Here is a 27,182-nt window from a genome sequence, read left to right on the forward strand (position 1 = left end):
GGGGCGTGGTCAGGACGAGGGGGCGTGGTTAGAAAAGGGGGCGTGGCCTCGCTGACGGGGGGATGCGCCGCCTCCGCGCATGCGCGCCGCCGCCGGCCGCGCGCCCGCCCCGCGCATGCGCCGCGCGCCCCCGCCGCGCCGCTGCGCCCTTTGTGGCGCCGCCGCGCATGCGCGCGGCGCGCGGACTATTTCCCCTCCGCGTCTCCTTCCGCCGCCCCCCCTTTCCCCTCAGCGCCTTGAGGACAAACGAGCCCGTTTGGGGACGGATTTCCTCCGCGCCCGTAAAAAAAACTCGGGTTTCGTGAGGTAAAAAGCGCGAAAAAAGGGGAAAAAGCGAGGTTTCGGGGGCGCCGCGCATGCGCGCCGCGCGGCCGGCGCCGTATCCCTCCGCCCGCCGCGGAGAGGCCGCGGCCCCGGCCCCGGCCCCGCGATGCTGAAGCAGCCGCTGCCGCCGCCGCCCCCCGCCGCCGCCGCCGCCCCCCGGCCGCAAGGCCCCGGCCCCCCCCGCCGGCAGCCCCGGAGGAGGAGGCCCCGGGGCCGGGCTCGGCCTCGGGGGAGGAGGAGGAGGAGGAGGAGGAGGAGGCGGCGGGGGGGGGGGGGGCCGGGGCAGGGGCCCGGCAGAGCGGGGGCTGGGGGGGGGAGGCGGCGGCGGCGGAGGAGGAGGAGGAGGGGGGGGGAAGGTGAGGGGGAGTGGGGGTGGGGGGGTCTGGGGGGGGGGTCTGGGGGGGTTGGGGTCTGGGGGGGTCTGGGGTGTGTGGGGGGATTTGGGGTGGTGTCGGGGGTTTTGGGGGTGTCGGGGGGATTTGGGGGGTTTTGGGGGGTATCCGGGGGATTTGGGGGGTTTTGGGGTCTGGGGGGGTCTGGGGTGTGTGTGGGGGGGGGGTTTCGGGGGGTTTGAGGGGGTGTCAGAGGGATTTGGGGGGTTTTGGGGGGGGTGTCGGGGGAATTTGGGGTCTGGGGGAGGGGGTCTGGGGTGTGCAGGGGGCGATTTGAGGGGGTGTCAGGGGGATTTGGGGGGTTTTGGGGGGGTGTTGGGGGGATTTGGGGTCTGGGGGGGGATTTGGGGGGTGTCAGGGGGATTTGGGGGTCTGAGGTGTGCAGGGAGCGATATCGGGAGGTGTCGGGGGGATTTGGGGGGGTTTTGGGGGGTGTTGGGGGGATTTGGGGGGGTTTGGGGTCTGGGGGGTCTGAGGTGTGTGTGGGGGGGGTTTCGGGGGGTTTGAGGGGGTGTCAGGGGGCTTGGGGGGATTTTGGGGGGTGTCGGGGGGATTTGGGGTCTCAGGGGGTTCTGAGGTGTGTGGGGGGGGGGGATTTGGGGGGTGTCAGGGGGATTTGGGGGGTTTTGGGGGGGTGTCGGGGGAATTTGGGGTCTGGGGGGGGGTCTGGGGTGTGCAGGGGGCGATTTGAGGGGGTGTCAGGGGGGATTTGGGGGGTTTTGGGGGGGTGTTGGGGGGATTTGGGGTCTGGGGGGGGATTTGGGGGGGTGTCAGGGGGATTTGGGGGGTCTGAGGTGTGCAGGGAGCGATATCGGGAGGTGTCGGGGGGGATTTGGGGGTTTTGGGGGGGGGTGTTGGGGGGATTTGGGGGGGTTTGGGGTCTGGGGGGGTCTGAGGTGTGTGTGGGGGGGTTTCGGGGGGTTTGAGGGGGTGTCAGGGGGCTTGGGGGATTTTTGGGGGGGGGGTGTCGGGGGGATTTGGGGTCTCAGGGGGTTCTGAGGTGTGTGGGGGGGGGATTTGGGGGGGTGTCAGGGGGATTTGGGGGTTTTGGGGGGTGTCCGGGGGATTTGGGGTTTGGGGGGGGTCTGAGGGGGTCTGAGGCGTGGGGGGGAGGGTTTGAGGAGGTGCCGGGGGGATTTGGGGGATTTTTGGGGGGGGGTCTCAGGGGGATTTGGGGTCTGGGGGGGGGGGTTCTGAGGTGCGTGTGGAGGGTTCGGAGGGTTTTGGGGGGGGGGTTGCAGGGTTTTGGGGCGTGTCTGTGGCGTTTTGGGGGGGTATTTTGGGGCCCGGGGGGGCCCTGGGGTCTGCGGAGGGGGTTTGGGGGGGGATTTGGGGGGTTTTGGGGGGGGATTTGGGGTCGGGAGGGGTTTTGAGGTGCACGTAGGGGGATTTGGGGGGAATTTGGGGGGATTTGGGGGGTCTGGGGGGGTCCTTAAGGCGCGTGGAGGGCTTTGGGTTGAATTTGGGGGGAGATTTGGGGTTTTTGGGGGTCCGGTTTTTTTTTGGGGGGGGTGTTTGGGGGTGTTTTGGGGGATGTGGGGGCGTGGGGGCTGTTTCTGGGGGGTGTTTAGGGGGAGTTGGGGGGGGGTGTGGGGGCTGTAGGGGGGGTCTTTTGGGGCCGTGGGGGGATTTGGGGGTCCTGGGGAGGGTTTTGGGGTCCTGGGGGGGACTCTGGGGGTCCTTACGGGGTCCTGCCCTCCCCCAACCCCATTTCCCCCCCCCTTTTAGGGGCCAGAGCACAGGGAAGGGCCCCCCAGGTGCCGGTGAGTGCCCCCCGACTTGTGGGGCTGGGGGGGGGTCTCGGGGGGCTGACACCCCCCCCAAAATCCCCCCACCCTAAAATTCCCCCCCTCACCCCAAAATTTCCTCCCCCCCCCCAGGTGTTTGAGGGCGTCTACAACAACTCGCGCATGCTGCACTTCCTGACGGCCGTCGTGGTCAGTGGGGGGGGGGGGGGGCACTTGGGGGGCTGGGGGGGGGCTTGGGGGGCTGGGGGGCGACTTGGGGGGCTCGATGTGGGGCTGGGGGGCGACTTGGGGGGCTGGGGGGCTCAGTTGTGGGGCTGGGGGGGCTGGGGGGCACTTGGGGGGCTCAGTTGTGGGGCTGGGGGGTTACTTGGGGGGTGACTTGGGGGGCTGGGGCGCTCCTTGTGGGGCTGGGGGGTGACTTGGGGGGCACTTGGGGGGCTGGGGGGGCACTTGGGGGGCTTGATGTGGGGCTGGGGGGCACTTGGGGGGCTGGGGGGCTCAGTTGTGGGGCTGGGGGGCGACTTGGGGGCTGGGGGGCTCAGTTGTGGGGCTGGGGGGCGACTTGGGGGGCACTTGGGGGGCTGGGGGCGACTTGGGGGCGCTCGATGTGGGGCTGGGGGCGATTTGGGGGGCTGGGGGGCACTTTGGGGGCTCCTTGGGGGGCTGGGGGGCTCAGTTGTGGGGCTAGGGAGCAACTTGGGGGGCTGGGGGGCGACTTGGGGGGCTCAGTTGTGGGGCTGGGGGCTGTCTGTGGGGCCAGGACCCGCTTATGGGGCGGGGGGCTCATCTGTGGGGCCGGCTGTGGGGCTGGGGGTCACTTATGGGGCTGAGCCCCCCGCTATGGGGCTGGGACCTTCTTCTATGGGTCCGAGCCCCCAAGTGTGGGTCTGAGCCCCCCGCTATGGGGTCAGCACCTCCCCTGTGGGTCTGAGCCCCCCTCCTGTGGGTCTGGGACCCCCACTTGTGGGTCTGAGCCCCCCATGTGTGGGTCTGGCCCCCATGTGTGGGTCTGAGCCCCCCACTTTGGGGCCAGGACCCCTGCTATGGGTCCGGGACCCCCACTTGTGGGTCTGGCCCCCCACTTGTGGGTCTCAGCCCCCGCTATGGGGCCAGGACCCCCCGCTATGGGTCTGAGCCCCCCACTTGTGGGTCCGAGCCCCCCATCTATGGGGCCAGGACCCCCGCTATGGGTCCGAGCCCCCCAAGTGTGGGTCTGGGACCCCCACTTGTGGGTTTGAGCCCCCACTTATGGGGCCAGGCCCCCTGCTATGGGTCCGAGCCCCCTGCTATGGGTCCGAGCCCCCCGCTGTGGGTCCGAGCCCCCCACTTGTGGGTCTGAGCCCCCACTTATGGGGCCAGGACCCCTGCTATGGGTCCGAGCCCCCAAGTGTGGGTCTGGGACCCCCACTTGTGGGTCTGGCCCCCACTTATGGGTCCGGGCCCCCCACTATGGGTCGGAGCCCCCCGGTGTGGGCCTGACCCCCGTCCCCCCAGGGCTCGACGTGCGACGTGCGCGTGCGCAGCGGCTGCACCTTCGAGGGCATCTTCAAGACGCTCAGCTCCAAGGTGGGGGGGGGGGCCAAAAATAAGGGGGGCACCCCAAAAATGGGGGGGCAGCCCAAAAATGGGGGGGACCCGAAAAACTGGGGGGGGCAGCCCAAAAATGGGGGTTGGCAAAATGGGGGGGTCAAAAACGGGGGAGAGGGGCCCCAAAAATGGGGGGGAACCCCAAAAAACGGGGGGGCCTCAAAGTGGTGGGGCTGGGGTCAAACTGGGGGGTCAGTGACGAACTGGGGGGGTCGGGGACAGACTGGGGGGTCCCCAAAAACGAACTGGAGGGGAACTGGGGGGGCTGGCGTGAAACTGGGGGGTCCCTGATGAACTGGGGGGGGGTAAATGATGAACTGGGAGGGGTCCCTGACGAACTGGGGGTCCAAAGACAAACTGGTGGGGCCGGCGTCAAACTGGGAGGGGCGAGGACAAACCGGGGGGGGCCCAACGTCGAACTGGGGAGGTAAATGATGAACTGGGGGGCGTTCAAAGACAAACTGGTGGGGCTAGCTTCAAACTGGTGGGGCCGGCGTCAAACTGGTGGGGCCGGCGTCAAACTGGTGGGGCCGGCATCAAACTGGTGGGGCCGGCATCAAACTGGGATGGGCGAGGACAAACCGGGGGGGGCCCAATGTCGAACTGGGGAGGTAAATGACGAACTGGGGGGCGTCCAAAGACAAACTGGTGGGGCCGGCGTCAAACTGGTGGGGCCGGCGTCAAACTGGGATGGGCGAGGACAAACTGGGGGGGCCAGTGTCGAACTGGGGAGGTAAATGATGAACTGGGAGGGGTCCAAAGACAAACTGGTGGGGCCAGCGTCAAACTGGCGGGGCTGGCGTCAAACTGGTGGGGCCGGCATCAAACTGGGAGGAACGGGGACAAACTGGGGGGGTCCCTGATGAACTGGGGGGTCGGTGACACACTGGGGGGGTCCCTGACGAACTGGGGGGTCCAAAGACAAACTGGGGGGCCGGCATCAAACTGGTGGGGCTGGCGTCAAACTGGTGGGGCCTGCATCAAACTGGTGGGGCCGGTGTCAAACTGGGAGGAACGGGGACAAACTGGGGGGGGGTTGATGATGAACTGGGGGAACTGGTGACAAACTGGGTGGGTAAATGATGAACTGGGGGGTCCCTGACAAACTGGGGGGTCCAAAGACAAACTGGCGGGGCCGGCGTCAAACTGGCGGGGCCGGCGTCAAACTGGGAGGAACGGGGACAAACTGGGGGGTCCAAAGACAAACTGGTGGGGCTGGTGTCAAACTGGTGGGGCCGGCGTCAAACTGGGAGGAACGGGGACAAACTGGGGGGGGGGGTTGATGATGAACTGGGGAAACTGGTGACGAACTGGGGGGGCCCTGACGAACTGGGGGGGTCCAAAGACAAACTGGTGGGGCCGGCGTCAAACTGGTGGGGCCGGCGTCAAACTGGGATGGGCGAGGACAAACTGGGGGGGCCAGTGTCGAACTGGGGAGGTAAATGATGAACTGGGAGGGGTCCAAAGACAAACTGGGGGGCTGGCGTCAAACTGGTGGGGTCCCTGATGAACTGGGGGGGTCCAACGACAAACTGGTTGGGCCGGTGTCAAACTGGGAGGAACGGGGACAAACTGGGGGCGGGCCAATGGCAAACTGGGGGGTCATTGAGGAACTGGGGGGGCTGGTGTCAAACTGGGGGGTCCCTGATGAACTGGGGGGTAAATGACGAACTGGGGGGCCGGCGTCAAACTGGTGGGGCCAGCATCAAACTGGGAGGAACGGGGACAAACTGGGGGGGGTTGATGATGAACTGGGGGAACTGGTGACAAACTGGGGGGGTCCCTGACAAACTGGGGGGTCCAAAGACAAACTGGGAGGATCCAAAGACAAACTGGTGGGGCTGGCGTCAAACTGGTGGGGCCGGCATCGAACTGGGAGGAACGGGGACAAACTGGGAGGAACGGGGACAAACTGGGAGGAACGGGGACAAACCGGGGGGTTCCCTGACCCGTGCCCCCCAGTTCGAGCTGGCGGTGGACGCGGTGCACCGGCGGGCGGCGGAGGCGCCGCGGCGCGAGGACATCGTGGACACGATGGTGTTCCGGCCCCACGACGTCGCCCTCGTGCGCTTCCGCAACGTCGACTTCGCCTTCGCCACCAAAGGTGCCCGGCCCCGCCCCTTTTTTTTTGGGGGGGGGGGGGGGGGCTCGTTTCGGGGCGAAAAGCGAAGGGTTTGGGTCCGCAGACAAGTTCACGGACGCGGCCATCGCCACCGGGTGCAAGGCCAACGGGGAGCCCCGCGAGAAGGTGCTGCAGCGCTGGGAGGGCGGCGACGGCAGCGACGACTACGAGCTGGAGGCCGACCTGGTGGGCGGGGCCTGGGGGCGGGGCTTAACGGGGTGGGGTCTGGGGAGGGGCGGGGCTTAAGTGGGTGGGGTCTGGGGAGGGGCGGGGCTTAAGTGGGCGGGGTCTGGGGAGGGGCCGGGGGGTGGGGTTGGGGAAGGAGGTGGGGAAAGAAGGGGCGGGGGAGGGGGAAAAGGGGCGGGGTTTGAGAGCTCGGGGGCGTGGCTTAAAGGGGTGGGGCCCAAAGAGGGCGGGGCTTAAAGGGGTGGGGCCCAAAGGGGGCGGGGCTTAACGGGGCGGGGTCTGGGGAGGGGCCGGGGTGGGGTCAGGGTGGGGTCAGGAGAGGGAAAGGGGGAGGGAGGGAGGTGAAGGGGCGGGGCTTGGGCGCGAGGGGGCGGGGCTTGGGAGCGAGGGGCGGGGCTTGGGAGCGAGGGGCGGGGCTTGGGAGCGAGGGGCGGGGCTTGGGAGCGAGGGGGCGGGGCTTGGGAGCGAGGGGCGGGGCTTGGGAGCGAGGGGGCGGGGCTTGGGAGCGAGGGGGCGGGGCTTGGGAGCTGGGGGGCGGGGCTTGGGACGAGGGGGCGGGGCCTGGGAGCTGGTGGGCGGGGCTTCGCTGGGGGCGGGGCTCTGGGGGCGGGGCTTGTGCCGCTCCCGGTTCCCGCTCAAGTTCTAATTGGGGCTTTTTTGTCCTTTTTTTCCCCCCCTTTTCCCCCCAACCCCCCGATCCCCCCGATCCCCCCAACCCCCCCGCACCCCTCCCCCTCCCCCCAACTCCCCCCAACTTCCCCCCAAATGCCCCCAAATGCCCCCAAATGCCCCAAAATGCCCCAAAACCCCCGGAATTCACCCCAAAACTCTCCCCCTCCCCCCTTGTCCTTTTTTACCCCCCTTTTCCCCCCAAACCCCCCTGATCCCCCCCAATTCCCCCCCAACCCCTCCCCCAATCCCCAACTCCCCCCAAACTCCCCCAAAATGCCCCAAAACCCCCGGAATTCACCCCAAACCCCCCGTTGTCCCTTTTTTACCCCCCCTTCCCCCAACCCCCCCCAAACCCCCCAATCCCCCCAAACCCCCCCAATCCTCCCGCACCCCCTCCCCCTGTCCCCAACCCCCCCCAAACTGCCCCAAAACCCCCGGAATTCCCCCAAACCCCCCGATCCCCCCGCACCCCCCCCCCCCCCATACCCCCAACCCCCCCAAACGCCCCAAACCCCCGGAATTGCCCCCAACCCCCCCCGCCCCCCCGCAGTCGAACGGCTGGGACGCAGCGGAGATGTTCCGCTTCCACGAGGAGACGTACGGCCTCACCTCCACCTACGACAGCAGCCTGGCCGCCTACACGTGGGGCCCCCCCCAATTACCCCCCCGAACCCCCCAATCCCATTTACCCCCCCCGTTACCCCCCGGCCCCCAGCCCCTTTACCCCCCCAGACCCCCCAAATCCCCCAAATCCTCCCCAAATCCCCCCAAATCTCCGTCTTTCCTCCCCCAAATTCGCTTTTTTTCCCCCCAAAATCCCCCGAATTACCCCCTGACCCCCCCCGTTACCCCCCCATCCCTTTTAGCCCCCCCAATCCCCCTTGCCCCCCCAGACCCCCCAAATCCCCCCCAAACCCCCAAATCTCCCTTTTTCCTCCCCCAAATTTGCTTTTTCCCCCCAAATTACCCCCTTGGCCCCCCCATCCCCTTTACCCCCCCATACCCCCCCCCAAATCCCCTTATTGCCCCCAGTCTCCCCCGTAACCCCCCATAGCCCCCCCAAACCCCCCCATAGCCCCCCAAATCCCCTTTTACCCCCCAGACCCCCCCCAATTCCCCTTATTGCCCCCCAGTCTCCCCCATAACCCCCCAAACCCCCCATAACCCCCCAAACCCCCCATAACCCCCCAAATCCCCCCCAGCCCCCCCCCCAGCCCCCCCCCAGCCCCCCGTGACCCCCCGTGCCCCCCCCCGCAGGGTGCCGCTGCCGCGGAAGGACTCGGGGCAGTTCCGGCAGCGCCCCAACCCCCCAAACCCCCCCATAATCCCCCAAATCCCCCCAGCCCCCCGTGCCCCCCAGTCCCCCCATAACCCCACATAGCCCCCCAAATCCCCCCATAGCTCCCCCAAATCCCCCCTTTACCCCCCAGACCCCCCAATTCCCCTTACTGCCCCCCAATCTCCCCCATAACCCCCCATAACCCCCCCAAATCCCCCTCTTACCCCCCCAGACCCCCCAATTCCACTTATTGCCCCCCAATCTCCCTCATAACCCCCCCATAACCCCCCAAACCCCCCCCATAGCCCCCCAAATCCCCCTTTGCCCCCCCAGACCCCCAGTTCCCCTTATTGCCCCCTAATCTCCCCCATGCCCCCCCAATTCCCCCCATAACCCCCCAAATCCCCCTCTTACCCCCAGACCCCCCAATTCCACTTATTGCCCCCAATCTCCCCCATAACCCCCCAAACCCCCCCATAACCCCCAAATCCCCCTTTCCCCCAATTCCCCCCAAATCCCCCCAAACCCCCATAACCCCCCAATTCCCCTTATTGCCCCCCCCAGCCCCCCGTGACCCCCCCGTGCCCCCCCCCGCAGGGTGCCGCTGCCGCGGGGAGGACTCGGAGCAGTTCCGGCAGCGCGAGGCGCGGGCGGCGCAGCTGGCGGCGGGGAGATCGAGGCCGGGCCCCACTTCCGCCTGCGCCTCGCCCTCGACGCCGACGACGCCCGCGGGGACGACGAGCGCCACGCCGCGCGGTGCGGGGGGCGCCTAGGGGCTGGGGGGGGGCTATAGGGCACCTATGGGGGCTGGGGGGCACTTACGGGGCACCTATGGGGCACGAGGGGGTATATGGGGCACCTATGGGGGCTGGGGGGCACTTACGGGGCACCTATGGGGCACGAGGGGGCACTTACGGGGCACCTATGGGGCATGAGGGGGTATATGGGGCACCTATGGAGGCTGGGGGGCACCTATGGGGCACCTGTGGGGCACGAGGGGGTATATGGGGCACCTATGGGGGCTGGGGGGCACTTATGGGGCACCTATGGGGCATGAGGGGGCACTTACAGGGCACCTATGGGGTCTGGGGGGCACCTATGGGGGCTGGGGGGCACTTATGGGGCACCTATGGGGGCTGGGGGGCACTTATAGGGCACCTATGGGGCATGAGGGGGGTATATGGGGCACCTATGGGGGCTGGGGGGCACTTACAGGGCACCTATGGGGCATGAGGGGGCACTTACGGGGCAGCTATGGGGCGTGAGGGGGGTATATGGGGCACCTATGGGGGCTGGGGGGCACCTATGGGGCACCTATGGGGTGTGTATGGGAGCCGGGGGCACGTATGGGGCAGTTATGGGGACTGGGGGGCACCTATGGGGCACCCATAGGGGGCTGGGGGCACCTGTGGGGCATGAGGGGGATATATGGGGCACCTATGGGGTGTGTATGGGGGCTGGGGGGCACCTATGGGGTGTGTATGGGGTGTGGGGGACACTTATGGGGTCTGGGGGGCACCTATGGGTCTTGAGGGGGTATACGGGGCACCTATGGGGTCTGGGGGACATCTATGGGGGCGTGAGGGGGTATATGGGGCACCTATGGGGCGCCTATGGGGTCTGGGGGGTACCTATGGGGCATGAGGGAGGTATATGGGGCACCTATGGGCACCTATGGGGGCTGGGGGGCACCTATGGGGCCCCTATGGGGAATGAGGAGGGTATATGGGGCACGTATGGGGTGTGGGGGGCACCTATGGGGGCTGGGGGGCACCTATAGGGCACCTGCAGTGGCTGGGGGGCACCTGTGGGGCACCTATAGGGCATGAGGGGGTATATGGGGCACCTATGGGGGCTGGGGGGCACCTATGGGGCACCTATGGGGCAGGTATGGGGCGGGGGGGGCACTTATGGGGCACTTATGGGGCAGGGGGGCACCTATGGGGCACGTATGGGGTCTTGGGGGGGGCACGTATAGGGTACGTGGGGCACCTATGGGGCGGGGGGGCACTTATGGGGCGGGGGGGGGCACTTATGGGGCGGGGGGGCACCTATGGGGCACGTGGGGGGTCCGTGGGGCGGCGCAGGGCCCCAATTCACACCCCCCCCCCCATTTCCCCCAGGGACCCCAAGTTCCCCCCCCCCGGCGCGGCGGGGACGGAGACCCGGGGGGGGGCGGTGGGGGGCTGCGCTGCGCCTCCGGGGCCCCCCCCCCCGCGGCCCCCGGCCCCCCCGGGGGAGGGGGGGGGGGAGGGGAGGGGGCCGGGGGCTCGCTGCCCGCCCCCCCGGGGACCCCCCCCCACCACGAGGCCGGCCCCGAGCAGCGCGGCGTCAACGGCGGTGAGTCGGACCCAAAATCCCTGGTTTTTAACCCAAAATCCTCCCCTTTTACCCCCGAATCCCCTCTTTTTACCCCCAAATCCCCTCTTTTACCCCAAATCCCCTCTTTTTACCCCCAAATCCCTCTTTTTACCCCAAAACTCCCTCTTTTTACCCCAAAACTCCCTCTTTTTTCCCCAAAACTCCTCTTTTTACCCCAAATCCCCTCTTTTTACCCCAAATCCCCTCTTTTTACCCCAAATCCCCTCTTTTTACCCCAAAACTCCCTCTTTTTACCCCAAAACTCTCTCTTTTTACCCCAAAACTCCCTCTTTTTACCCCAAAACTCCCTCTTTTTACCCCAAAACTCCCTTTTTACCCCAAAACTCCCTCTTTTTACCCCAAATCCCCTCTTTTTACCCCAAATCCCCTCTTTTTACCCCAAATCCTCTTTTTACCCCAAAACTCCCTCTTTTTACCCCAAAACTCCCTCTTTTTACCCCCAAATCCCTCTTTTTACCCCAAAACTCCCTCTTTTTACCCCAAAACTCCCTCTTTTTACCCCAAAACTCCTTTTTACCCCCAAAACTCCCTCTTTTTACTCCAAAACTCCCTCTTTTTACCCCAAAACTTCCTCTTTTTCCCCAAAACTCCTTTTTACCCCAAAATCCCCTTTTTACCCCAAAACTCCCTCTTTTTACCCCAAAACTCCCTCTTTTTCCCCAAAACTCCCTTTTTTCCCCAAAACTCCCTCTTTTTACCCCAAAACTCCCTCTTTTTACCCAAAAACTCCCTTTTTACCCCAAAACTCCCTCTTTTTTCCCCAAAACTCCCCCTTTTTTCCCCAAAACTCCCCCTTTTTTCCCCAAAACTCCCTCTTTTTTCCCCAAAACTCCCTCTTTTTACCCCCAAACCCCCCTTTTTCCCTCCCAAATCACCCTTTTTTCCCCAAATTCTTACCTTTTTGCCCTAAAATCCCGAATTTTTACCTCAAAACCCCCCTTTTTACCCTCAAATCCCCTTTTTTCCCCCAAATCATGCTTTTACCCCAATTTTACCCTCTTTTGCCCTAAAATCCCCCCCTTTTTGCCCCCAAATCCCCCTTTTTGCACCAAAATCCCTTCTTTTTTACCCCAAAATCCTCTCTTTACCCCGATTTTAGTCCCTTTTTTCCCAAAAATCCCCCTTTTCCCCCCAATTTTACCCCCCTTTTTCCCCCCAAAATCCCCCTTTTTACCCCAGTTCTCCCCAATTTTACCCCGAAACCCCTTTCTTTTCCCCCAAATTCCTCCCTTTTACCCGAAACCCCCTTTTTGCCCCCAAATCCCCCTTTTTACCCCCAAATTCCCCCTTTTTACCCCAAAATCAAACGTTTACCCCGATTTTACCCCTAAATCCCCCTTTTTTACCCCAAAAACCTCCCTTTTACCCCCAGTTTACCCCCTCTGGCCCCCACATCCCCCCTTTTTACCCCCAAATCCCACTTTTTAACCCCAAACCGCCCTTTTTAGCCCCAAAATCTCCTCTTTTACCCCCAAATCCCCCTTTTTGCCCCCAAATCCCCCCAATTTACCCGAAACCCCCCTTTTTGCCCCCAAATCCCTCTTTTTACCCCCAAACCCCCCTTTAACCCCAAAACTCGTTGGTTTAGCCCCAAATCCGTGTGGTTTTCCCCTAATCCCACTCTTTTTGCCCTAAAATCCCATTTTTAAACCCAAATCCTACTTTTTAATCGCTATTCTTTATTTTTGCCCTAAATTGTGGGTTTTTAATCAATTTTTTCTCGCTTTTACCCCAAATCCTTCCTTTTTATTCAAAACCTCGTTTTTCTCTAAACCCTGTTTCCCCCCAACCCCCTTTTTAACCAAAACCCTCTTTTTTTCACCCCAAATCCCTCTTTTTCCTTAAAACCCCGTTTTTTTAACCCGTTCTCTCCATTCTTTAACCCAAATCCTTTCTTTTTGCCCCAAACCCTTTTCTTTTCAATTAAAACCCTGGTTTTTCGCCCCAACCTCATCTTTTTAACCAAAAACCCCATTTTTCCACCCAACCTCCCCCCGTCCCCCCCACCCTCCCCTATTTACCCTAAAACCTACCTTTTTCCCCCCCAAAAAAAACTTTCATTAACCAAAATCTCCGTTTTCCCCCCAAACTCCCTCCCCCCTTCCCCCCCACCTTATTAACCAAAACCCCCTTTTTTCCCCCCAAACCCCCTCCCACCCCTTTCATCCCCCCCCTTTTAACCAAAACCCCCTTTTTTCCCCCCAAACCCCCTCCCACCCCTCCCCCCCCCCTTTTTAACCAAAATCCCCTTTTTTCCCCCCAAACCCCCTGCCCCCCAATTCCCCCCAAACCCCCTTTCCCCCCTTCCCCCCCCCTTTTAACCAAAATCCCCTTTTTTCCCCCCAACCCCCCTTTCCCCCCCTCCCACCCCTTTCCCCCCCCCCTTTTAACCAAAACCCCCTTTTTTCCCCCCAAACCCCCTGCCCCCCAATTGCCCCCCAAACCCCCTTCCCCCCCCCCCCCCCCCTTTTAACCAAAACCCCCTTTTTTCCCCCCAAACCCCCTGCCCCCCCAATTCCCCCCAAACCCCCTTCCCCCCCCCCTTCCCCCCTTTTAACCAAAACCCCCCTTTTTCCCCCAAACCCCCTTCCCCCCCCCCCCCCCCCCTTTTAACCAAAACCCCTTTTTTCCCCCAAACCCCCTTCCCACCCCTCCCCCCCCTTTTTAACCAAAACCCCTTTTTTCCCCCAAACCCCCTTCCCACCCTTCCCCCCCCCCTTTTTAACCAAAACCCCTTTTTTCCCCCCAAAACCCCCCAGGCCCCCCCCGCACCTCCCCCAAATCCCAGCGCCCCTCCCGGGGGGGCAAAACCTCGGCCCCGGGGGGCGCCCCCCCACGCCCCCCGCCCTCAGGTAAGACCTCAAAAAGCCCCAAAACCCCCCAAATTTTACGGGGGGGGGGTCCCGTGCCCCCCCCATTTTACCCCCCCCCCCATTTTTACCCCCCCCCCCCCCCCAATTTGCCCCCCCAGGCCGCTCCTTCCCCCCGCTCCCCCAAAATGCCCCCGGACCCCCCCTCGGGGGGGGGGGGCAGGGAGCAGCCCCCCCCCCGCCCCCCCCCGCCCCCCTCCCCCCTCCCCCCCCCCCCCCCTCCAAGGACCCCCCCAAGGACACCGGCAGGGGGGCCCCCCCCCGGACCCCCCCCCGGACCCCCCGAAGCCCCCCGGGAAAGGTGAGTTCGGGGGGGAGAGGGGGCTTCCGGGGACCCCCCCCAAATTTTGGGGCGAATCGCCCCGATTTTGGGGCCCCCCCGGCCCCAAATTTCGGTGCCCCCCCCCAGGAGGGCCGCAGGCGGAGCAGCAGCGGAGCCAGCTGGAGGAGCTGCGCAAGTTCGGCGCCCAGTTTAAGGTGGGGGGGCCCTATAGGGGGCCCTATAGGGGCGGGGGGGGCCTATAGGGGCGGGGGGGGGCCTATAGGGGTCGGGGGGGCCCTATAGGGGGCTGGGGGGGGTTACGGGGCCCTATGGGGGCGCTATGGGGCCCTGTGGGGGTGTTATAGGGCCCTATAGGGTGCTCTGGGGGTTCTATAGGGGCCCTCTAGGGGGTGGGGGGGGGCCTATAGGATGTGGGGGTCCTATGGGGTCGGGGAGGGGGCCTATAGGGGGCAGGGGGGGCATCATAGGACCCTATGGGGGCATTATGGGGTCCTTTGGGGGTCCTTTGGGGTGTTATAGGGCCCTATGGGGTGCTCTGGGGGTTCTATAGGGGCCCTATAGGGGCGGGGGGGGGCCTATAGGGGCGGGGGGGTCCTATGGGGTGTGGGGGGGCCCTATAGGGGGCTGGGGGGCGTTACGGGGCCCTAAGGGGGCGTTATGGGGTCCTGTGGGGGTGTTATAGGGCCCTGTGGGGTGCTCTGGGGGTTCTATAGGGGCCCTATAGGGTGTGTGGGGGGTCCTATGGGGTTGGGGGGGGGCCCTATAGGGTGTGGGGGGGCCCTATGGGGTCCTATAGGGGGCTGGGGGGCGTTATAGGGCCCTGGGGGGCGTTATAGGGCCCTGTAGGGTGCTATGGGGGTTCTATAGGAGCCCTATAGGGTGTGTGTGGGGTCCTATAGGGGCCCTATAGGGTAGGGGGGGCCCTATGGGGTGAGGGGGGGCCCTATAGGGGGCTGGGGGGGGGATTATAGGGCCTGATGGGGGCGTTATGGGGCCCTGTGGGGGTGTTATAGGGCCCTATGGGGTGCTCTGGGGGTTCTATGGGGGCCCTATAGGGTGTGGGGGGTCCTATAGTGTCGGGGGGGGCCCTATGGGGTGTGTGGGGGCCCTATGGGGTCCTGTAGGGGGCTGGGGGGCGTTACAGGGCCCTGGGGGGGCGTTATAGGGCCCTGTAGGGTGCTATGGGGGTTCTATAGGAGCCCTATAGGCTGTGTGTGGGGTCCTATAGGGGCCCCTATAGGGTAGGGGGGGCCCTATGGGGTGAGGGGGCCCTATAGGGGGCTGGGGGGCGTTACGGGGCCCTGTGGGGGCGTTATGGGGCCCTGTGGGGGTGTTATAGGGCCCTGTGGGGTGCTCTGGGGGTTCTGTAGGGGCCCTATAGGGGGCTGGGTGGGGGTCCCTATGGGGGTCGGGGGGGCCCTATAGGGTGTGGGGGGGGCCCTATGGGGTCCTATAGGGGGCTGGGGGGGCGTTATAGGGCCCTGGGGGGCTTTATAGGGCCCTGTAGGGTGCTATGGGGGTTCTATAGGAGCCCTATAGGGTGTGTGTGGGGTCCTATAGGGGCCCCTATAGGGTAGGGGGGGCCCTATGGGGTGAGGGGGGCCCCTATAGGGGGCTGGGGGGCGTTACGGGGCCCTATGGGGGCGTTATGGGGCTCTGTGGGGGTGTTATGGGGCCCTATGGGGTGCTCTGGGGGTTCTACAGGGGCCCTGTAGGGTGTGGGGGGTCCTATGGGGTCGGGGGGGGCCCTATAGGGGGCTGGGGGGGGATTATAGGGCCTGATGGGGGCGTTATGGGGCCCTGTGGGGGTGTTATAGGGCCCTATGGGGTGCTCTGGGGGTTCTATAGGGGCCCTATAGGGTGGGGGCCTATGGAGTCGGGGGGGCCCTATGGGGTGTGGGGGGGGCCCTATGGGGTCCTATAGGGGGCTGGGGGGGCATTATAGGGCCCTGTGGGGGCATTATAGGGCCCTGTGGGGTGCTATGGGGTCCTATAGGGGTCCTGTAGGGTGTGTGTGGGGTCCTATAGGGGCCCCATAGGGTAGGGGGGTCCTATGGGGTGAGGGGGGCCCCTATAGGGGGCTGGGGGGCGTTACGGGGCCCTAAGGGGGCGTTATAGGGCCCTGTGAGGGTGTTATGGGGCCCCTATAGGGTGCTATGGGGTTCTATAGGGGCCCTATAGGGTGTGGGGGGGCCCTATGGGGTGGGGGGGGGCCCTATGGGGTCCTATAGGGGGCTGGGGGCGTTATGGGGCCCTGTGGGGGTGTTATAGGGCCCTATGGGGTGCTCTGGGGGTTCTATAGGGGCCCTATAGGGTGGAGGGGGGGGGGCCTATAGGGTCGGGGGGTCCTATGGGGTGTGGGGGGGGCCCTATGGGGTCCTATAGGGGGCTGGGGGGGCGTTATAGGGCCCTGGGGGGCGTTATAGGGCCCTGTAGGGTGCTATGGGGGTTCTATAGGAGCCCTATAGGGTGTGTGTGGGGTCCTATAGGGGCCCTATAGGGTAGGGGGGCCCTATGGGGTGAGGGGGGCCCTATAGGGGGCTGGGGGGGATTATAGGGCCTGATGGGGGCGTTATGGGGCCCTGTGGGGGTGTTATAGGGCCCTATGGGGTGCTCTGGGGGTTCTATGGGGGCCCTATAGGGTGTGGGGGGTCCTATAGTGTCGGGGGGGCCCTATGGGGTGTGGGGGGGGCCCTATGGGGTCCTGTAGGGGGCTGGGGGGCGTTACAGGGCCCTGGGGGGCGTTATAGGGCCCTGTAGGGTGCTATGGGGGTTCTATAGGAGCCCTATAGGCTGTGTGTGGGGTCCTATAGGGGCCCCATAGGGTAGGGGGGCCCTATGGGGTGAGGGGGGCCCCATAGGGGGCTGGGGGGCGTTACGGGGCCCTGTGGGGGCGTTATGGGGCCCTGTGGGGGTGTTATAGGGCCCTGTGGGGTGCTCTGGGGGTTCTGTAGGGGCCCCTATAGGGGGCTGGGTGGGGGTCCTATGGGGTCGGGGGGGGCCCTATAGGGTGTGGGGGGGCCCTATGGGGTCCTATAGGGGGCTGGGGGGCGTTATAGGGCCCTGGGGGGGCTTTATAGGGCCCTGTAGGGTGCTATGGGGGTTCTATAGGAGCCCTATAGGGTGTGTGTGGGGTCCTATAGGGGCCCCTATAGGGTAGGGGGGCCCTATGGGGTGAGGGGGGGCCCTATAGGGGGCTGGGGGGGCGTTACGGGGCCCTATGGGGGCGTTATGGGGCTCTGTGGGGGTGTTATGGGGCCCTATGGGGTGCTCTGGGGGTTCTACAGGGGCCCTGTAGGGTGTGGGGGGTCCTATGGGGTCGGGGGGCCCTATAGGGGGCTGGGGGGGATTATAGGGCCTGATGGGGGCGTTATGGGGCCCTGTGGGGGTGTTATAGGGCCCTATGGGGTGCTCTGGGGGTTCTATAGGGGCCCTATAGGGTGGGGGGGGCCTATGGAGTCGGGGGGGGGGCCCTATGGGGTGTGGGGGGGGCCCTATGGGGTCCTATAGGGGGCTGGGGGGGCATTATAGGGCCCTGTGGGGGCATTATAGGGCCCTGTGGGGTGCTATGGGGTCCTATAGGGGTCCTGTAGGGTGTGTGTGGGGTCCTATAGGGGCCCTATAGGGTAGGGGGGGTCCTATGGGGTGAGGGGGGCCCTATAGGGGGCTGGGGCGTTACGGGGCCCTAAGGGGGCGTTATAGGGCCCTGTGAGGGTGTTATGGGGCCCTATAGGGTGCTATGGGGTTCTATAGGGGCCCCTATAGGGTGTGGGGGGCCCTATGGGGTGGGGGGGGCCCTATGGGGTCCTATAGGGGGCTGGGGGGCGTTATGGGGCCCTGTGGGGGTGTTATAGGGCCCTATGGGGTGCTCTGGGGGTTCTATAGGGGCCCTATAGGGTGGGGGGGCCTATAGGATTGGGGGGGGTCCTGTAGGGTGGGGGGGGGGGCCTATAGGGGGCTGGGGCGTTACGGGGCCCTATGGGGGCGTTATGGGGCCCTGTGGGGGTGTTATAGGCCCCTATGGGGTGCTCTGGGGGTTCTATAGGGGCCCTATAGGGGCAGGGGGCCCTATGGGGTCGGGGGGTGCCCTATAGGGGGCTGGGGGCGTTACGGGGCCCTGTGGGGGCGTTATGGGGCCCTGTGGGGGTGTTATAGGGCCCTATGGGGTGCTCTGGGGGTTCTATAGGGGCCCTATAGGGTGGGGGGGGGCTATAGGGTGTGGGGGGGGTCCTATGGGGTGCGGGGGGGCCCTATGGGGTCCTATAGGGGGCTGGGGGGGCATTATAGGGCCCTGTGGGGGCATTATAGGGTCCTGTGGGGTGCTATGGGGTCCTATAGGGGTCCTGTAGGGTGTGTGTGGGGTCCTATAGGGGCCCTATAGGGTAGGGGGAGTCCTATGGGGTCGGGGGGGCCCTATAGGGGGCTGGGGGCGTTACGGGGCCCTATGGGGGCGTTATGGGGTCCTTTGGGGGTGTTATAGGGCCCTATGGGGTGCTCTGGGGGTTCTATAGGGGCCCTATAGGGTGGGGGGGGGGCCTATAGGATGTGGGGGGGGCCTATAGGATGTGGGGGGGGCCCTATGGGGTCGGGGGGGGGGCCTATAGGGGGCTGGGGGGCATCATAGGGCCCTATGGGGGCGTTATAGGGCCCTGTAGGGTGCTATGGGGGTTCTATAGGAGTCCTATAGGGTGTGTTTGGGGTCCTATAGGAGCCCCATAGGGTAGGGGGGGTCCTATGGGGTGAGGGGGGGGGGCTATGGGATCCTATAGGGGGCTGGGGGGCGTTATGGGGCCCTATGGGGGCGTTATGGGGGCTCTATGTAGGTGTTATAGGGCCCTATGGGGTGCTCTGGGGGTTCTATGGGGGCCCTATAGGGTGTGGGGGGGTCCTATAGGGTCGGGGGGGGCCCTATGGGGTCGGGGGGCCCTATAGGGGGCTGGGGGCGTTACGGGGCCCTATGGGGGCGTTATGGGGTCCTTTGGGGGTGTTATAGGGCCCTATGGGATGCTATGGGGTTCTATAGGGGCCCTATAGGGTGGGGGGGGGCTATAGGGTGTGGGGGGGGGTCCTATGGGGTGGGGGGGGCCTATGGGGTCCTGTAGGGGGCTGGGGGCGTTACAGGGCCCTGGGGGGCGTTATAGGGCCCCTGTAGGGTGCTATGGGGGTTCTATAGGAGCCCTATAGGGTGTGTGTGGGGTCCTATAGGGGCCCTATAGGGTAGGGGGGGCCCTATGGGGTGAGGGGGGGCCCTATAGGGGGCTGGGGGGATTATAGGGCCTGATGGGGGCGTTATGGGGCCCTGTGGGGGTGTTATAGGGCCCTATGGGGGTGCTCTGGGGGTTCTATGGGGGCCCTATAGGGTGTGGGGGGGTCCTATAGTGTCGGGGGGGGCCCTATGGGGTGTGGGGGGCCCTATGGGGTCCTGTAGGGGGCTGGGGGCGTTACAGGGCCCTGGGGGGCGTTATAGGGCCCTGTAGGGTGCTATGGGGGTTCTATAGGAGCCCTATAGGGTGTGTGTGGGGTCCCATAGGGGCCCTATAGGGTGTGGGGGTCCTATGGAGTGAGGGGGTGGGTTATGGGATCCTATAGGGGGCTGGGGGGCGTTATGGGGCCCTATGGGGGCGTTATGGGGCCCTGTGGGGGTGTTATAGGGCCCTATGGGGTGCTCTGGGGGTTCTATAGGGGCCCTATAGGGGGCTGGGGGGGGGGTCCTATGGGTGGGGGGGGCCCTATGGGGTCCTCTAGGGGCTGGGGGGGCGTTATGGGGCCCTGTGAGGGTGTTATAGGGCCCCATAGGGTGCTATGGGGTTCTATAGGGGCCCTATAGGGTCTGTGGGGTTCCCTATGGGTTCTATAGAGCTTGTGGGGTCCCTATAGGGTGTGTGGGTCCCTATGGGATCTATAGAACCCCCTTGGGGTCTATGGAGTCTGTGGGGTCCCTATGGGATCTATAGGGCCCCTATGGGGCCTATGGGCCCCTATGGGGTCTATGGGGTCCCTATGGGGTCTATAGGGCCCCTTCGGGGTCCATATGGGGTCTGTGGGGCCCCTATGGGATCTGTGTGGCCCTATGGGATCTATAGGGTCTGTGGGGTCCTTATGGTCTCTATAGGGCCTCTATAGGGTCTGTGGGATCTATAGGGTCCCTACGGGGTCTGTGGGGCCCTATGGGATCTGCGGGGCCGCTATGGGATCTATGGGGTCTGTGGGGTCCCTATGGGATCTATAGGGTTCCTATGTGGTCTGTGGGGCTCTATGGGGTCCCTATGGGATCTATAGGGTCCATATGGGATCTATGGGGTCTGTGGGGTGCCTATGGGATCTATAGGGTTCCTATGTGGTCTGTGGGGCTCTATGGGGTCCCTATGGGATCTATAGGGTCCATATGGGATCTATGGGGTCTGTGGGGTGCCTATGGGATCTATAGGGTTCCTATGTGGTCTGTGGGGCTCTATGGGGTCCCTATGGGATCTATAGGGCCCCTTTGGGGTCTATGGGGTCTGTGGGGCCCCTATGGGATCTGCGGGGTCCCTATGGGATCTATAGGGTCTGTGGGGTCCTTATGGGGTCTATGGGCCCCTATGGAGTCTGTGTGGCCCTATGGGATCTATGGGGCCCCTATGGGATCTATAGGGTCTGTGGGGTCCCTATGGGATCTATAGGGCCCCTATGGGGTCTCTGGGGTCTGTGGGACCCCTATGGGATCTATAGGGCCCCTATGGGGTCTATGGGCCCCTATGGGTTCTATAGGGTCTGTGGGGTCCCTTTGGGGTCTGTGGGGCCCCTATGGGATCTATAGGGTCTGTGGGGCCCCTATGGGATCTATAGGGTCTGTGGGGTCCCTATGGGGTCTGTGGGCCCCCTATGGGATCTATAGGGTCTGTGGGGCCCCTATGGGACCTATAGGGTCTTGTGGGGCCCCTTTGGGGTCTGTGGGGTCCCTATGGGATCTGTAGGGTCTGTGGGGCCCCTATGGGACCTATGGGGTCTGTGGGGCCCCTATGGGACCTATAGGGTCTGTGGGGTCCCTATGGGGTCTGTGGGGCCCCTATGGGTTCTATAGGGTCTGTGGGGTCCCTATGGGGTCTGTGGGGCCCCTATGGGTTCTATAGGGTCTGTGGGGTCCCTACGGAGTCTGTGGGCCCCCTATGGGATCTATAGGGTCTGTGGGGTCCCTATGGGATCTATAGGGCCCCTATGGGACCTATGGGGTCTGTGGGCCCCCTATGGGATCTATAGGGTCTGTGGGCCCCCTATGGGATCTATAGGGTCTGTGGGGCCCCTATGGGGTCTCTGGGGTCTGTGGGGCCCCTATGGGATCTATAGGGCCCCTATGGGGTCTATGGGCCCCTATGGGGTCTATAGGGTCTGTGGGGCCCCTATGGGGTCTGTGGGGTCCTTATAGGGCCCCTATGGGGTCCGTGGGGTCCCTGTGGGGTCCGTAAGGCCCCACGGGGCCCCTATAGGACCTGACCCCCCCCCCCCTTTCCTCCCCCCCCCAGCTGCAGCCCAGCGCCGCCCCCGCCCCGCCCCCCCCCCGGAGGCGCCGCCCCCCCCCCCCCCCAGGGCGAGGAGCCGGGGGGGGGCAGGAGCAGGAGGAGCCCCCCGGGCCCGGACCCCCCGGGGACCCCCCCGGGCAAGGAGCAGGGGGGCGCTCCCCGAGTGAGTGGGGGGGGGGGGGGGGGGGGGGGGGGCTTTTGGGGGGTTTGGGGGGATTGGGGGGGGGCTGGGGGGATTTGGGGGGATTTGGGGGGATTTGGGGGGGGGCTGGGGGGATTTGGGGGGGATTTGGGGGGGGGTTGGGGGGGATTTGGGGGGGGGGGCTGGGGGGGGATTTGGGGGGGGGGATTTGGGGGGGGGATTTGGGGGGGGGTTGGGGGGGGGGATTTGGGGGGGTTGGGGGGGGGGATTTGGGGGGGGGATTTGGGGCTTTTGGGGGGGGGGATTTGGGGGGGCTGGGGGGGTTTGGGGGGGATTTGGGGGGGTTGGGGGGGGGATTTGGGGGGGATTTGGGGCTTTTGGGGGGCTTTTGGGGGGTCTTGGGGGGTGCTGGGGGTCTTCAGGGGGGTTTTTGGGGGATTTGGGGGGATTTGGGGGAATTGGGGCTTTTTGGGGGGATTTGGGGGGGATTTGGGGGGGGCTGGGGGGGTTTGGGGCTTTTGGGGGGGGATTTTGGGGGGTCTTGGGGGGTGCTGGGGTCTTCAGGGGGGGGTTGGGGGAATTTGGGGCTTTTTGGGGGGATTTGGGGGGTCTTGGGGGGGGATTTGGGGGATTTGGGGGAAATGGGGCTTTTGGGGGGGGGTTGGGGCCTTCTGGGGGGCAGATTCGGGGTTTGGGGGTCAGATTGCGGGGTTTTGGGGTGGGATTTGGGGTTTTGGGGCGGGATTTGGGTCAGATTTGGGGTTTTTGGGGTGGGATTTGGAGTTTTGGGGTGGGATTTGGGGTTTTGGGGCGGGATTTGGGTCATTTGGGGTTTTTGGGGTGGGATTTGGAGTTTTGGGGTGGGATTTGGGGTTTTTGGGGTGGGATTTGGGTCAGATTTGGGGTTTTTGGGGCGGGATTTGGGGTTTTGGGGCGGGATTTGGGTCAGATTGGGGGTTTTGGGGTGGGATTTGGGGTTTTGGGGCGGGATTTGGGTCAGATTTGGGGTTTTTGGGCTGGGATTTGGGGTTTTGGGGTGGGATTTGGGTCAGATTTGGGGTTTTTGGGGCGGGATTTGGGGTTTTGGGGCGGGATTTGGGTCAGATTTGGGGTTTTTGGGGTGGGATTTGGGGTTTTGGGGCGGGATTTGGGTCAGATTTGGGGTTTTTGGGCTGGGATTTGGGGTTTTGGGGTGGGATTTGGGTCAGATTTGGGGTTTTTGGGGCGGGATTTGGGGTTTTGGGGCGGGATTTGGGTCAGATTTGGGGTTTTTGGGGTGGGATTTGGGGTTTTGGGGCGGGATTTGGGGTTTTGGGGCGGGATTTGGGTCAGATTTGGGGTTTTGGGGTGGGATTTGGGGTTTTGGGGGCGGGATTTGGGTCAGATTTGGGGTTTTGGGGTGGGATTTGGGGTTTTGGGGCGGGATTTGGGGTTTTGGGGCGGGATTTGGGTCAGATTTGGGGTTTTTGGGGTCTGCCCCCCCGCAGGCAGGTGAAGAAGTCGACGCTGAACCCCAACGCCAAGGAGTTCAACCCCTGCAAGCCCCTGCTGGCCGTGGTGAGGGGGGGTAATTAGGGACCCCCTAATTAGGGACACCCCCTTAATTAGGAGACACCCCCCAGTTAGGGGAACCCCCCCTTAATGAGGGAACCCCCCTTAATGAGGGGAACCCCCCCTTAATGGGAGAGCCCCCTTAATTAAGGGCCCCCCTTAACAGAAGGGGAGCCCCTTAATTAGGGACCCCCCCTTAATTAGGGACCCCCCTTAATTAGGGAGACCCCCATTAATTAAGGGACCCCCCCCAACAGAAGGGGAGCCCCTTAATTAGGGACCCCCCTTAATTAGGAGACCCCCGCTCTAATTAGGGAACCCCCCCTTAATGAGGGAACCCCCATTAATTAAGGGACCCCCCCTTAACTAAGGGGGAGCCCCTTAATTAGGGGACACCCCTTAATTTGGGGGGAACCCATTTAATTCCCCCCCCTTTAATTTGGGACCCCCCCCCCCAAATTGGGCCCCTCCCCTAAAATTTCAACCCCCCCCCCAATTAATTTATGCCCCCCCCCAATTAATTCAGGGCCCCCCCAATTAATCCAGGCCCCCCCCATTAATTTTGGGACCCCCCCCAATTAACCCCCCCCTTTTCTCCCCCCACCCCCCTCTCTCCCCATTCCCCCCCTTAATTTCAGGACCCCCCCAATTAACTTGTGCCCCCCCCAATTAATTCAGGGACCCCCCCAATTAATTCAGGGACCCCCCCCATTAATTTTGCCCCCCCCTCGAATTTAACCCCCCTTTTCTCCCCCCACCCCCTCCCTCCCCATTCCCCCCCCCTTTAATTTCAGGACCCCCCCAATTAACTTGTGCCCCCAATTAACTCAGGGACCCCCCATTAATTCAGGGCCCCCCCCAATTAATCCAGGCCCCCCCCCCATTAATTTTGGGACCCCCCCCCCAGTTTAACCCCCCTTTTCTCCCCCCCCCCCCCACCCTCCCCATCCCCCCCCCCCTTTAATTTCAGGACCCCCCCAATTAACTTGTGCCCCCCCCAATTAATTCAGGGACCCCCCAATTAATTCAGGGCCCCCCCCCAATTAATCCAAGCCCCCCCCCCCCACTAATTTCTGCCCCCCCCCCAGAGCAAGGCCGCCAGCAGCGCCCCCACCTCGCCGGGCCCCCCGCACGCACTCGGCGCCCCCCCCCGCTGCCGGTGCTGCCCCAGGGGGGGGCGTCTACGGCCCCCCTACATCTCCTACCTGCCCCAGCTGCACGTCGGCCCCGCCCTGCAGGTGAGACCCCCCCCAAAAAAATCCCCCCCCCCCCCAAAATCCCCCCCCCCAAATCCCTCCCCCCCCCAAAAAACCCTCCCCTGCCCCAAAATCCCCCCCCCCACCCCAAAACCTCCCCCTGGACACCCCCAGCCCCCAAACCCCCCCCCCACCCCAAAATCCCCCCGGGCCCCCCCCCATCCCAAGCCCCCCCTCAAACCCCCCCCACCCCACCCCAAACCCCCCCCCGTTTGCCCCCCCCCACCCCAAAATGCCCCCCCACCCCAAAACCTCCCCCTGGAACCCCCCGCCCCCGAAATCCCCCCAACCCCCAAAATTGCCCCCCGGGCCCCCCCATCCCAAACCCACCCCAAAAATCCCCCCATACCCCCCCACCCCAAAAATGCCCCCCCAACCCCCCTACCCAAAATCCCACCCTGGGCCCCCCACCCCAAAATCCCCCGGCCCCAAAATTACCCCCCCGGCCCCCCCATCCCAACACCCCCCCCAAAATCCTCCCGCCCCCCCACCCCAAAATGCCCCCCCCCGGACCCCCCCCCAAAATCCCCCCCCAACCCCCCCTACCCCAAAAATCCCACCCTGGGCCCCCCACCCCAAAATCCCACCCCCCTGCCCCCCCCAACCCCCCCACCCCAAAAATGCCCCCCCTGGGCCCCCCCCCCAAAATCCCCCTGACCCCCCGTTTGTGCCCCCCAGGCCCCCCGCTGTACCCGTACCCCGTCTCCGGCTCCGTGCCCGCGCAGCAGGGGAAGGCCGGGGGGCAAAGGTACGGGGGGGCGGGGGGGGGCGGGGGGGGCTGGATGTGGGGCTGGATGTGGGGCAGGTGTGGGGCAGGTGTGGGGCATGCTATGGGGCAGGGTGTGGGGCACGATGTGGGGTGGCTATGGGGCAGTTATGGGGCAGGGGGTGGGGTGCTGTGGGGTGTGGGGCACGCTATGGGGCGGCTGTGGGGCAGTTATGGGGCAGGGATGTGGGGCAGGTGTGGGGCAGGGTGTGGGGCTGGATGTGGGGGCAGGATGTGGGGTGCTATGGGGTGGGGTGTGGGGCAGGGTGTCGGGTGGGATGTGGGGCAGCTGTGGGGTGGGTGTGGGGCAGGTTATGGGGCGGATGTGGGACAGGGTGTGGGGTGGGTGTGGGGTGGGATGGGTGGGATGTGGGGCAGCTATGGGGCAGGGTGTGGGGCGGGGCTATGGGGCAGCTATGGGGTGGGTGTGGGGTGCTGTGGGGCAGGGTGTGGGGCACAATGTGGGGCAGCTATGGGGCAGGCTATGGGGCAGGGTGTGGGGTGGGTGTGCGGTGTGGGGCAGGGATGTGGGGCAGGTGTGGGGCCGGGTGTGGGGCAGCTATGGGGCAGGGCATGGGGTGCTGTGGGGCAGCTATGGGGCGGATGTGGGGCAGGGTGCGGGGTGCTATGGGGCAGGTGTGGGGCAGGTGTGGGGCAGGCTTCTAGGGTGATATTGCTATGGGGCATGCTATGGGGCAGGGATGTGGGGCAGGGTGTGGGGTGGATGTGGGATGTGGGGCACGCTATGGGGCAGGGTGTGGGGCAGCTATGGGGTGGCTGTGGGGCAGGGTGTGGGGTGGATGTGGGGTGGGTGTGGGATGTGGGGCAGGGATGTGGGGCAGCTATGGGGCAGGGTGTGGGGCACGATGTGGGGTGGCTACGGGGCATGGATGTGGGGCAGGGTGTGGGGTGGCTGTGGGGTGCTGTGGGGCAGCTATGGGGCACGCTGTGGGGCACAATGGGGGGTGGCTATGGGGCAGGCTGTGGAGCAGCCATGGGGCAGGGATGTGGGGTGCTGTGGGGTGTGGGGCAGGTGTGGGGCATGCTATGGGGCAGGCTGTGGGGCAGGGTGCGGGGTGGGTGTGGGATGTGGGGCACGCTGTGGGGCAGGGTGTGGGGCAGCTATGGGGCTGGTGTGGGGGCAGCCGTGGGGCGCTATGGGGCAGCCATGGGGCAGCCATGGGGCAGCCATGGGGCAGCTATGGGGCAGCTATGGGGCAGTTATGGGGCAGTTATGGGGCAGTTATGGGGCGCTATGGGGCAGCCATGGGGCAGCTATGGGGCAGCCATGGGGCAGTTATGGGGCAGCCGTGGGGCACGGCGTGGGGCGGGTGTGGGGCAGGCTCCCGGGGCCGCTCTCATGGGGCGCTCCCGTGGGGGGGCCGCCTTGGGGGGGGGGGGGGGCCGCGGCCGTGGGGCGCTGTGGGGCTGGCCGCGGGGGGCGCGCTTGGGGGCCCCCCTTCTATGGGGCCCCCCCTTGTTTCTCTGACCCCCCCGTTTCCCCCCCACCCCCCCCTTTCTCTCTCCCCCCCCCCCTTTATTCTCCCCCCCCCCAATTTTCTCCCCCCCAGGCTCGCTGCCCCCCCCCCCCGCTCGGAGCAGCCCCCGCCCCTCGGCCCCCCCCCCCCCTGCTGCCGGCCGCCGGCCCCCCCCTGGTGGCCGCGGCCCCCGTACCCCCCCCTACGGCCCCTACGGCCCCCAGCAGTTCCCCGCCGCAGCCCCCCCCTCGTGCAGCCCCTCGCCCACTACCCCTCCCAGGTACCGCGGGGGGGGAACTGGGGGGGGTCCTGGGGGGGTTGGGGGGTCCTGGGGGGGGGGGGGGGTGGGGGGGTCCTGGGGGGTCCTGGGGGCTTTGGGGGGTTGGGGGGTCCCGGGGGGGTTGGGGGGCAAATGGGGGGGGTGGGGGGGTCCTGGGGGGTTGGGGGGTCCTGGGGGGGGGAAATGGGGGGGGTGGGGGGTCCTGGGGGGGGGGGGGGGGGTGGGGGGGGTGGGGGGTCCTGGGGGGGTTGGGGGGTTGGGGGGTTTGGGGGGGGGGTCCTGGGAGGGGAATTGGGGGGTTTGGGGGGGTTGGGGGGGTCCTGGGGGGGGTTGGGGGGGTTGGGGGGTCCTGGGGGGGGGTGGGG

General features: G+C 65.4%; 1 protein-coding gene across 1 annotated transcript in view; it reads left to right on the forward strand.

Annotated features, from left to right (window-relative positions):
- The first annotated feature begins 79 nt into the window (after window positions 1-79).
- LOC136787101 (ataxin-2-like protein) overlaps window positions 80-27,182 on the forward strand; it is a 32,820-nt gene continuing 5,717 nt past the window's right edge. The window contains 17 exon segments of the mRNA XM_066984230.1: window positions 80-152; window positions 2,445-2,479; window positions 2,597-2,653; window positions 3,959-4,030; window positions 6,014-6,155; window positions 6,238-6,359; window positions 7,582-7,673; window positions 8,908-8,923; window positions 8,925-8,978; window positions 8,981-9,077; window positions 13,789-13,863; window positions 13,972-14,039; window positions 21,348-21,422; window positions 21,455-21,507; window positions 22,974-23,043; window positions 24,126-24,275; window positions 24,972-25,041. Coding sequence (XP_066840331.1) covers window positions 80-152; window positions 2,445-2,479; window positions 2,597-2,653; window positions 3,959-4,030; window positions 6,014-6,155; window positions 6,238-6,359; window positions 7,582-7,673; window positions 8,908-8,923; window positions 8,925-8,978; window positions 8,981-9,077; window positions 13,789-13,863; window positions 13,972-14,039; window positions 21,348-21,422; window positions 21,455-21,507; window positions 22,974-23,043; window positions 24,126-24,275; window positions 24,972-25,041 — 1,321 coding nt within the window.

Source organism: Anser cygnoides, chromosome 28 (genome assembly GCF_040182565.1).
Source record: "Anser cygnoides isolate HZ-2024a breed goose chromosome 28, Taihu_goose_T2T_genome, whole genome shotgun sequence".
Lineage (NCBI taxonomy): Eukaryota > Metazoa > Chordata > Aves > Anseriformes > Anatidae > Anser > Anser cygnoides.